The sequence below is a fragment of the Balaenoptera musculus genome, chromosome 16 (genome assembly GCF_009873245.2).
Source record: "Balaenoptera musculus isolate JJ_BM4_2016_0621 chromosome 16, mBalMus1.pri.v3, whole genome shotgun sequence".
NCBI lineage: Eukaryota > Metazoa > Chordata > Mammalia > Artiodactyla > Balaenopteridae > Balaenoptera > Balaenoptera musculus.
In genome coordinates this window covers 42,294,912-42,307,361 of record NC_045800.1, presented here as the reverse complement: position 1 = coordinate 42,307,361, position 12,450 = coordinate 42,294,912, and the positions used below count along the sequence as shown (strand labels likewise).

Genomic DNA, 12,450 nt, shown 5'->3' with positions numbered 1-12,450 from the left:
TTAGTTTCTGCTGTACAGCAAAGTGAATCAGTTATACATACACATATATCCCCTCTTTTTTAGATTTCCTTCCCATTTAGGTCACCACAGAGCATAGAGTAGAGTTCCCTGTGCTATACAGTAGGTTCTCATTAGTTACCTATTTTATAAATAGTAGTGTATATATGTCAATTCTAATCTCCCAGTTCATCCCATCCCCTCCCTTCCCCCCTTGGTATCCGTAAGTTTGTCCTCTACATCTGTGTCTCCATTTCTGCTTTAAATATAAGTTCATCTGTACCATTTTTCCAGATTCCACATATGAGCGATGTTATACGATATTTGTTTTTCTATTCCTGACTTACTTCACTCTGTATGACAATCTCTAGGTCTATCCACATCTCTGCAAATGGCACTATTTCATTCCTTTTAATGGCTGAGTAATATTCCATTGTATATATGTACCACATCTTCATTGTCCATTCCTCTGTTGATGGACATTTAGGTTGCTTCCATGTCCTGGCTATTATAAATAGTGCTGCAATGAACACTGGGGTGCATATATCTTTTTGAATTACGGTTTTCTCCAGGTATATGCCCAGGAGTGGGATTGCTGGGTCATATGGTAGTTCTATTTTTAGTTTTTTGAGGAACCTCCATACTGTTCTCCATAGTGGCTGTACCAATTTACATTCCCACCAACAGTGTAGGAGGGTTCCCTTTTCTCCACATCCTCTCCAGCATTTATTGTTTGTAGATTTTTTAATGATGGCCATTCTGACCAGTGTGAGATGATACCTCACTGTAGTTTTGATTTGCATTTCTCTAATAATTAGTGATGTTGAGCATATTTTCAAGCATTTGTTGGCCATCTGTATGTCTTCTTTGGAGAAATGTCTATTTAGGGTTAGTTACTGAGATTTTTCAAACCATGAGATTAGACTAGATTAGCATGAAGTGAGTAAGAAGAAGAGAAGATGACTAAGACCTGACTCCAGGGCCACCCCAATTTTAAGTTGGAGAAGAAAGGAGAAACCAGAAAATGAGAATGAGAAGAAACGGATAGTAGTATTGGAAGAAAACCAAGAGAGAGTGTTGTCTTGAAAGACTAGTGAATAATGTTTTAAATGCTGAAGGTAGGTTAAGTAAGATATGGATTAAAAATAAATATTGCTTTTAGCAATGTAGGAATTACTGGTAATTTTGACAAGAACAGCTGTATTTGAGTGGTGGGGGCAAAAGCCTAACTGAAGTGGGCTTAGGAAAAATTGGGAAGAATGAGTGTAGACAAAAGCAAACACAAAAATGTAAAAAGTGGACACTATAGATGCATAATAAATAATTCCTGACTTTCCAGGAAAAAAGTTATTTATTTCTTCTTTCCTAGAATGTATTTAAGTGTCTTGATAATCTTTCCTATTTTCTTTTTTTCCCCTAAATTGTTGTATCTCCTTTAAAGGGTTCATACTAGAGATCATGGAATTTGTTACATTGCTTGCCACAAGCCAGTAGGACAAAAGTTAGTCTGTATTCTCCGTCCTCTGGTTCAAGGAGCTAAGAGGTTATAAATATTTTCTTGTCTTAATATTGAAAATGGAGTAGCTTGTTTCTTTTAATGTTTTGCTCTCCAAAGTAACTAAATAGTATATTTTGTATACTTCTCCTGTTTTGGCTTTAGTTTTACTTTGGTCTCATTACTGAAAATGGGACTCATGCCCAGAAATTCTCCAAGCAAAACCTGGCTTTTAAATATAATGTTTAATTTTAAGTACAGACTTTGTAGATATAAATAAGGTTGTCTTATGGGATTAGATGATTTTTTAAATACTACCTTGTTTCACTTGACCTGCTTTTTTATGCTTCTCATCTCATTTACTAGCGACTACAGGGGAACAGAATAAGTAAGACTTTTGAGAATTTCTATTTATATTATACAGAAGAGAGGATTGGATGATAGGTTTCGTGCATGAACCTTCTAAAGAGAAAAGCATGATAATTTGTTTTAAGTGACATATTTTATCTCTAATTCAACCTGGAATATCTACTTTACTAATTTTCTTTCCTGCCACTAATTTTTCCCATCAATCTTATATTTGGATGTTCATTTGCATTCTCTAAATTAGAGAATCATGTGGTGAATTTCCCTGTGTAGGCTCTCATAAATCAGGAGACCTGAGTCTGGGCCCTACTCTGTCTGTGACTTACATGTGGTGTGGCCTTAAACATAAAACTGACGTTTCTATTTTTGCATCAACACAAAAGTATATGTTTTCATATTTAGAGGGGCAAAATAGCATAGAGATTAAGAATGTGGACTTTGGGGACAGATACGTGGTTAGCACATAGAAAACACCCCAAAGAGGACAAAATATGTAGTAGCAATCCAAAAATATTACTCATATTAACAACAAACTAATGTTAGGGAAATAATAGACAGAGTCTTTACATGTTATTTTTAAAGATATGGGCAAATCAACTGTTTCCATAGATCTAATTTGAGTTTTCTTTCTCTTTTTGTTGGATCACTTTGTTTCCATCATGCAAATAATACGTGTTTTCCTGGCTTCCCAGCTTGCAGTAAAAATTAACATATGAGCTGAATGTAAAATAAAAGCTTCCTTCATTGTTACACAATTTGCTTTTTGTTTTCCTCTCACCATCCATAAATTGCGTGTGTTTATTGGAGGAAGGGGACAAATGATAAAATCTGTGACTTTTCATAGCATTATTAGTATGTCCAGGACATAACATAATGACTTTCAGAACAATTAGATACAAAATAAAGGGAGAGAGAAAAAGTTCTGTTCAAAATGACTAGCATGTGTGAACTGTTCCTGATTCAATTAGATCCAGGTCATTGGGCTGGAACCCATTATGGACCAATTAGTTTCCTACAGTGAAAGATGATGTTTTCTAGTCGTGGACTGTACCTTTTCCCCTGGTCAACTGTGTCCAGAAAGCCTGCTGTATGTCACAGAGGGGACTCCTAGAAGCACATCCATGTCTCAGCACAAATTAATCACAACCACTGGATACAGAAACAGCTTATCCATGCTGATGGTCAGGAGCACATATGGTTATGAGTGAAGGATACAAAGTTACAGAAAAGGCTACACATTATTCCAGGAGTATCGTCTTTAATGCAGAGCAGGGGCTCATAAACATTTTGTACCATTAACCACTCTAGCAGTCTGTTCTCAGATGAAAATTTAAATGCATAAAATAAACTATATAACGTTATAAAGGAAATCTAATATATTGAAATAGAGTTATCAAAATATTTAAAAAACAAAGATAAGTAGTTTTTTCTAAACAATGCTTTATATAATATTATTTAACAATGGGTTTATTAATTACCATAATTGCAATGCAGTAATTAGCATAAATTATATTTCAAATTTTTTTTAATATTACTAATAACATGAAGTGATTTTTCTTGGTGCAAACTCACTGGTTCTGCCAAACATTACTGTGATTTGTCGCATACCCTCTCAGTTGATAGAAACACTAAAAATTACAACTAGAAAAAAGTGAAAAATTATCTTCCAGAAGCCCAATAATGAACAATCAGAGATATCTATCTGAACTGCTTGTAAACCTTCATGGCCAAATGTCACTGCTTCATGTAGGAAAGCACTCCAGGATTTAAAATAAAATATTTAACTTTTAGTTGATTTCAAAATACAACTATTGCAGCAATGGGGGAACATATCAATTAAAAAAATGACAGATTTTGAATCTATTTATATATATATATATATATATATATATATATATATATATATATATACTATTGAATTATGTTAATGATTTCTTCTAAAGTTTGGAAGAGATTTTCTAGAAATCAGTTGTGACAAAATCTTCCCTTAAATAAAATTTTTGGATTGCTATACAGTAAGATGCATTTTTTCAAAAACAGAAAGTCAAGAGTTGGTGTTAAGGGTTGGTGTTCACCCATTCATAGCATGACCATGTGGAGATTTCCTAAGAAAATTTATTGGAAATATAAATTGTCATCAAATTTTTAAACTGAATAGGAGGAAAAAAACAAGAAAACAAACATACTCCTAATACAGGAATATTAATTTTACTTGAATAACATATTTATGGTTAAATAATGTTTACATTTCCATTTCTACTAAAAATAATTTATTGAAATTTTCTCTGTCCCATATAAGATTCTTTAGAGGACTTTTCGTGGGCAACAAGTGTAGCTTTAATCTATTAATTATATGTAGAATTATGAATTATTTGGGGATTTAATTACTACTGTGGAACAAGAAGACGTGGAAGAGGCAAAAATAAACACAATGCGTTATTTGAGTTATGAATATTTGTCTCTGTCTTTTATTTAAATATTTTATCAGCAATTCACTCAAATATCTTCGCTTCTCAATTTTCTATCTAAATGTATTTAAGTGCTGTTATTTCTTCTAATAATATGCCATGACAGATACAAAAGTTTATTGCAATGATTTGTTTTTTTTTTTTTTTTGAAATATACACTGGGTTTGAGTACAGGAAAGAAAAATTGATGAAGCCTCTCTGGACTTTTATTTCCTCATGTTTTCTAAGGGTCCTTTACTTTAAAGTAGTTCTTCTTTCTGTAATGATACCAGATTAAAAGAGAATTCCTACATGTAGTATGAAAAATAGCACCCCAAAAGGATTCCATAACATACAATGTTTTAATCTTTTATATTCTTTTTTAGGCTGAACAGGACAATGGTCATCCTCTTCCTGCTTTTGCCAGTCTGCATATTGAAATACTGGATGAAAACAATCAGAGCCCATATTTCACAATGCCCAGTTATCAAGGCTATATTCTGGAATCTGCCCCAGTTGGAGCAACTATTTCTGACAGTGTGAATTTGACCACCCCTCTAAGAATTGTAGCTCTGGACAAGGATATAGAAGATGTAAGTTAAATATAATATTTGTTCTTATTTTGCTAACACATCTCTTGTTATATTTATGCCAGTGGGAGACATTACAAAGACATGGTTGCATGAGCTATAGAATAGAGAAAAAAATCAGTATAAATGAGAGTCTTAGGGTTGTAATTTAATTCCATATCAAGGTTTTTATAAGAAAAAGTAAATTTGAATTCAGCAACTGTTCTTTTTCAGTTTACAGATATTCAGTATAAGGAAGAAAATGAATGTTTCACTTGCAGTTTGCTAAAGTACGAGGGCAGTCTTTTTAATTAACATTGGCTTTAAACTATGTAATATTAATAGGAAAAAATAATGGCATTACACAATAAGTATAAAAAATCATGAAGGTAGCTCTGGAGCGTGATTTGGGGGACTTTTCTGACATTATGTTATTAAAGAACACACATTTTGGGGCAGCTGACCCGCTCACACTTTTGCCAGTGGCTGTGTTGATGCTAACACTCTTCCACTCCACGCATCATTGTCCTCTGATTTTCTGGTACTGACACTCACTAAAGGAGTGGGAAATTGTCCAGATTGGGCAGATCAGAGTATTTTACCTCCTTAGCTAGAGTGATTGCTGCAAGAGTGGACAGAAAATTTTTACCAGTCCAGTCAAAGTCCTCCCAGGAATTGAATGGAAAACAAAATTGGAACTGGAAGACTTTGGCATCATGTATTAAAGAAGTGGAAATGAATCTGAAGCCATTGTAACCAAGTTTGCTGACATCATAGAGAAAGCCCATTGTCATTGGGAGAGAATGAAGCCTGACAGAGACATACAGAAAGGAGTCCTACCGAGTCCCAATTTTTTAGGCTGTAATATCCCCAGATCTATATTAATCCCTAAAGATTTTCATTTTAGTCTCTGACCTACCACGGTATTTCCCCAAATATCTTTTTTTGTTTTAACATACATTAAGTCTGATTTCTGTCACTTGCAACTTACGAAGTCCTGACCCAGAAGTGTCTCCCATTTCGATAGCATCTGATAAAACTTTGTGATCGTGGAAATATTCTGTAGCTGTTCTGTCCAACACGGTAGCCACTAACCCTGTGTGGCTATGGAGCATTTGAAATGTAACTAGACTGAAAACATAATTTTAACATTTTGTTTAATTTGAATTATTTTAAATGTGAATAGTCACATGTCGCTAATTAGACAGCACAGCTCAGAACATCCCCCAAAATCTCATTACATGGAATTTTGTCATCAGTTTAGTAAATTACATGGGCACTTCCAGATTTTTTTTTTTTTTCTTTCTAGAAAAATTTTGTAACCCTTAGCAGAGGCTGTGATAACTCTTGTGTGCACTCCACTTCTTCTCACCAGGTGTTTTATTTTACTCTTTATATCTTTCTCTGCTTTCTTTTTTTTTCCTCATCCTACGTTTTTTGCCCTTCTTAGTCTCTCCCATTTTCTTTCATCATGTGTTTTAACAATAGCTAACTCACACTGAGTTCTTAATACCTGCCAGATAATATAGTAAATGATTTATCTTGCATTAATTTCCTTAAATTTCACAGCAAACATAATAGATGCAATTTTGCATATTGCACAAAGGGAAATTTAAATGCAATTTAAGTGCCTTAAATTTGAAGCAATTTTAAATGCCTTACTCTGATCACAGAATTAGTAAATGGTGGAGTTAGACCTTGAGCCAAGGTCTAATGGAAATAAAGTCATTGATTTTAATCACTAGTCTAGATAGCCCCTTTCTATTTTATACAGTCTGACTGTAGTCTGATTATGATAACAGCTGTTAATGCTATAGACTTTCTTCCTAGAAAAGTGCATATACATACACAATTTCACATCCCACATCACAGAGTGTTTAGGGATTTCCTGAAGTTTAATGTGTTTCATGAGTCACAGGTCATTTAGTGAATACTCACTAGAAAATTCACAGAACCACCTTAAGAAGTTTTATCCTGGCTAAGCTAATATATTTTGTAGGCCCAGTTATGTCCCACATATTTTGGTGTGGATTTTATTTCATGTTTTTAATTTAAATGCATAATCATATTTTAAGCAGTGACTAGTCAGTTTGGAAATTTCTAATAGTTTAAGTCACACCTTCATGAACACAGTGGTTGGCACAAGCTAAATCCTAAAAAAAAAAAAATGTAGTTTTAGTTTTTCCCTAATGGCAAAATTTATGTATTTGTACTTTCTTGGTGCATTTATATTGTTTAGTGGTTGCATACTAAGCCCTATGTTTGCTTGCATACATTCTTACTTTTCTGGATTGTCATTCACTTTAAAATTACAAATGTTAAAATTGCATTCTAAGGGACTTTGTAAAGGATAGTGGGACATCAAGGTATTACTGAGTTAGGGTGGAGAGAGCTCCTGGGTCTGAAACCTTTGGAAAACACTACTTAGAATTCTGCTCTTGAAGATTTACAGTTCAGTTAGCCTATTAAATACTCTAAATGTTTCCAAGGGATGGGACAGCACATTGTGGTTCTTAAGAGTTTGTGCTTTGGAGTTAGCTTACCTGGGCTTGACTGTTGGTTCTACCCTGTGATAGCTGCATAGCACTATGAGCCTTATATTTACCAGTTGCAGCCTTTTGTTCAAATGCCAGTGACCCAAAAAGATATATGGTAGCAATCACTTCCACCTTGGCCTGCTCCTTCACTTGGGGCTGGTGGGGATGGGGAGGGAGAGAAAATTTCACTTAGATAAAGCCATGTGCGTGGAGAGTGGCATAATTACTATGTTTTATAGAAATGTCAAGTGATTAAACAATGTCTATCTGGCCATTTGTTTATTATTTAGGTCCATCCTCTTTCTAAAATCATCTGCAGTGAGTGATTGTCATTAGGTGCCTAGAAACTGAACAAATATATCTAATCCCTAGTGGCAAATTTTTCTAAAATATCATATACAACTTCGATATATCTATACTTTAAATAAGTCCATAGAATGTTAAACATCATTTAATCCAACTTCCTATACTATGTGAAATGTTATATTAAAATCCATTCTTCAGGAATTGATGTTACGCTTCATTGTGCCGCTCAAGCCTGAAACCTAAGAGGCATCCTTGATTTTTTTGTTTACTCAAGACAATTAAGAAATCTTTAAATTCTTCCTGTTTTGTACTCTGAATATTTCTTGACTCTCTTTTTCTCTCTCCACTCTTACAACCTATTTGTCTTTTATTAAAATTGCCTCCTAATCTTCTTGCTCCCATTTTTTTTTCTTACTCAAAACCATCTTTCACTCAGCCACTAGAGTGCTTTATTCAAAGCTCAAATCTTACTATATCACACTTCTACCTAATATACTTTCATGACTTGCTGCAGAAGAAATTTCAAGCCTATGTGCATGGTTTTCTGCTACTTGATACCTGAACATTTATGCAGCCCCGTTTTCTGAAAATTTCTGCTTCACCTATTACATTTAGCAACTACTTGTAGTTTCATGCGTTACACCAAACTACTGCTTATCTAATTACCTTTGTTTGTTACATTTTCTTTTTTGAAATCTTTCTTCTTCCATTACATGAACTGGCTTGAATAACATGCTCAGTGTTTGGAATTCAGCTCAGGCATACCCTCATTTAAGAATCTTTTCTAGATTACGCATTCTCTCAGTTGAGTTGCATGTCTCTTTTTGGTGAATTTCTCTAAAGTTATATTTACATCATTGTGTGTGTCTTTCTCCCTCAGTGAATTTAAATCCCTTGAGGATAGGTCCTAGATCTTAATAACTTTTGTATCATGAAGATCTAATACAGTTCCCAGAACTTAGTATGTTCTAGTAATTGTTTAATAAACTAATAAGTTCAGGCACAAGTAAAGGAATGAGAATATCTGGCATATGTATCAACAGTTCTAATGGTATTGAATTAACTGTTTCACAATATGGCCCATTCCGTGGTTGGAGAACTAATTACTAGAAAGCTCTTCTTCACATTAAGTTGAAACTAACATTCTTGTAACTCAACCATTATTCTTTATATCTTCCATTTGCCAGTATACAGAATAAATCTTTAGATTAGTCATTGATGTGTTTGAAGATGAATTTATGTCCTTCTGAATCATATTTTTTTTCCAGGCCAAGTGCTCTTTACTTCTCAAAAGTAAAATATGTTCATTGCTAGGTTATTTTAAGATCTGTATTAACAAAAGAAAACTTCAAGGCCCTTTTAGTTTGCAGGCAAGAATTATACTACATGGTAAATTCTAGTAGTTTTTGAATGTCAGAATTAGTGAAATTAATCAGCATAAGGATAAAGGATTTAAGAATAAGGACAAAGACACATCACCTCATACAGGTATTACCAACAGAAACGGAGATAAAGCATCAGGCATGAAAAGAGAAGTAGTCATTCCAGGAGTTGGTTTTCTTGCGCACAGCTAAGCCACAGGGCAGATGCCAAGAAGGGGACAGACTTGGATCTGTTTATCCAAAAATGAAGTTGTTTTCTTCCTTCAATTCAGTAGAAAGTAAGACAAAGTTTTAGGAACTAGTAGCAGAGATTGGTGATTTGCAGTGTTATTAGCAGTTTAGAATTTGAGTCAGAAGGAATATTAAGGGTCGCAGTAAAACTGAAAAAGAAAGTAGACAAAAATATTTGTACTAATGTTCCTTCCTATAGATATATAGATATTAATATATATTTATACATGCATATGTAATATATATATGAATCATATTTATAATTTTTTTCAACCATTCTTACTTCACAGTTTCATAATAGTCCAGAATATACATAGAGCAGGTAATGCAAAAGAGGCTTGTCTGAAACCACCAGGTTTTCAGTGGCAGAACCACTAAAAGTTGCTTATTGAATTCTAGTTATAAAAAAATAACAGGGAATAATAATCAACAGAGGTTATTCATTTGGCTTGCAGAAAGGCAATGATCCACTTATAATTCCAAGTCAGTTTGCATCCCTATATAGTGCTATGTTTCAAAATAAAGGTATCCTTGAAATTTAATACAATACACTTGTAAAGGTATAATGTACTTATATGCTTTATAAATATTGTTATACTATCATATATATGCTATGATGTGTCAAAATACTAAGAAAAAAATACACCTTCGAAAAAGTTGTTAGTTTAAATGAACTGGAAAAGGTTTTTGTTTGTTTGTTTTGTGGTTCATTGGTGTTTTACTAGTGTACACTTGTATGCCATATATATATTTGTGGTCATTTATATTTACATTTTTTAATTTAACGTTTAATTTGCATATAGGTTCCACCTGGTGGAGTTCCTGTAGGTACTAGGTGTTAATTTTGTGTTTGCTCTTTTGTTAATTGCTGTGGTTCATTTCCTTGTTCTTTTTCCTTTCTACTAAAAAAAAAAAAATAGGCAATTACTTCATTATCACTTATAAAGACCTAAAACTATTAAAATATATATGTAATTTAAATTTATTACATCATATTATTGGTTATAGTAGTATGAAATTGTGGAGAATCCAAACTGCATGTGAACTTAAACATTATTTAATTATTAATTTTTTTAGCCCATGAAGCATTAATAATTCATCATTGCATTCTTTTAGAAAAATTCTAATCTTAGGGTCGAAGCCTTTTGAACAAGGTACTTCAGAGAACTACTGTCAGCTAATTCAAATTGGCAGATGAGATTAATTTTTTTGTCATTTTCTTGTTATGCTTTGTAATTTATATTTATGCGCATAAGTATGCATATGTATGTATGTGCACATATACTTTTCTGTGTTGTATGTGCATATATATGAGGATGCATATAATCTTGTGTGTGTATGTATGTGTGATGTCATCTTTTGAGTCTCATTGGAAACCCAAAATTGGTTTTAAATCCAATAGACTGTCATATTTGAATATATTTCTTCTATATGATGAGATTTTTAAATTTTACATTCATGTGTTAGTTTACCTTTGTGTTTGTATATGTGTTTACTTGTGCATTCACTTTATTTGTGCTGTGAATAAATATCAGAGTTTGTTTTACACTCCCAGAAAATAATACACAAATTAACAAAGTAATATATTTTGCTTTTGGTATATACTGAATGTATACTTTAGAGTAAAATAATATTTCCTTATGTTAGGGAAAAAGATTGTTATATTAATCAGCCCTCTGTGTATATTTTGATTTAGAAAACTAGTATTTATTTAAAATAAATTTATAGACACAGGGACTACATAAAATATAGTCCCTATCAGAATAATTAGCCAGAGCATTATCTTCCATTTACACTCATAGTACACCACACCTGAAACTAGTATTATCCTTACAAATGAATCTAAGGTATTAAACTTTGAGTGATAACCGGCTGAACATTTCCAAATCTGCCTTCTTAAATTCTTATACTTAAATACCCAGACATTTACGAATAGCATCTATGCATGCTATATACATATATAAATTTTAGAAGGTTATTATTTTAAATATTAGTAAACTTCAAAAGTTATATTTTAATCAGAAATTAACTGTGCAAGGCAGATTGGAAAAAGCTGTAAGATGCCATGTACAATACTAACATTATGCATTATGTTATTTTTTTTACATAAAACAGCCTGCAGTTCTGGGCTGTTATTTTAGTCCCTAACTAGTTTTTATAAAAGGACTTGAAATGGAGACAATTAAATTATCAAAAGGACTTTAGTGTTTCTGGTTATCAAATATGAGAGAGCCTGTTTATGAAGTCCTGGTGTGTATATCATCTTTGAATGGGAATCGCTTGGCAATGAAAATCTTGTCGCTTTCATAAATTTGTGAAATAGTGTGGTTTGTGACACAATCATACTACAGTCACATATACATACATTGGTTTACAACCCAACACTCATTACAGTATTGCACTATCTCAGTACCTGACATTAAAAAAATGCTTAAAACGTGGTGAGTATATGAATGAATATATCTAACAAATTTACTAACAGAAGCTACAGTTGAAAGGAAGAAGAGAAATTGAGAGAGGATTAGTCATAAAGGAAGTAGAGAATGACTGAAGGATTTGAACAAAAGGAAAGAAGTAACTATTTGGCAAGCAAATCACATAGCAAAACTTGCTCAGCTTGGATTACTCGTAGTGTAACTATATGAGTAAAAGAAGCTGTGTTTGTTGGCACCATTGTTGGTACATTCAGAGAACAGAAAAAAATATATGAATTTAAAAGCCTAGTGATTTTACCTTGATAGGTAAGATCAAGGGTAAACACTAAAAAGGCAGACGCTCATATTTATTTAGGTTTTTTAAAATTAATTGAAACTGTATGCTAACATTTGTGATCATTTAAAAATAATAATTGTATTAGATTACAATTGGCTCTAAAGTATAACAAAATAAGAATCCCAAAAATGTGGTTTAAAAATATGTTTTAATGTGTATTTTATAATTTACTTTTTAAAAGAATTTAACTTTTTATTAACTAACATATTTGATTAACCAAAATACCCCACTTTCTAGCCATGCTGAGAAACTGGAATCATGACACTGAAATGTAAACAGCTGAATGCCCATTGGAAAATATCAATGTGAAGCCTCTTGATTTTTTTACAACTCTTAACAACTTTGATT

The 12,450-nt window shown here is 32.7% G+C and overlaps 1 protein-coding gene across 17 annotated transcripts in view; it reads left to right on the top strand.

The window, feature by feature from the left end:
• PCDH15 (protocadherin related 15) overlaps positions 1–12,450 on the top strand; it is a 747,310-nt gene that overhangs the window by 424,356 nt on the left and 310,504 nt on the right. For 15 of the 17 annotated variants that reach the window (XM_036828599.1, XM_036828600.1, XM_036828598.1 and 12 more), the window contains one exon: positions 4,692–4,898. In XM_036828599.1, coding sequence (XP_036684494.1) covers positions 4,692–4,898 — 207 coding nt within the window. Of the gene's footprint in view, positions 1–4,691; positions 4,899–10,133; positions 10,155–12,450 lie in introns of all 17 variants that reach the window. The other 2 variants (XM_036828596.1, XM_036828597.1) reach the window with 1 other exon arrangement.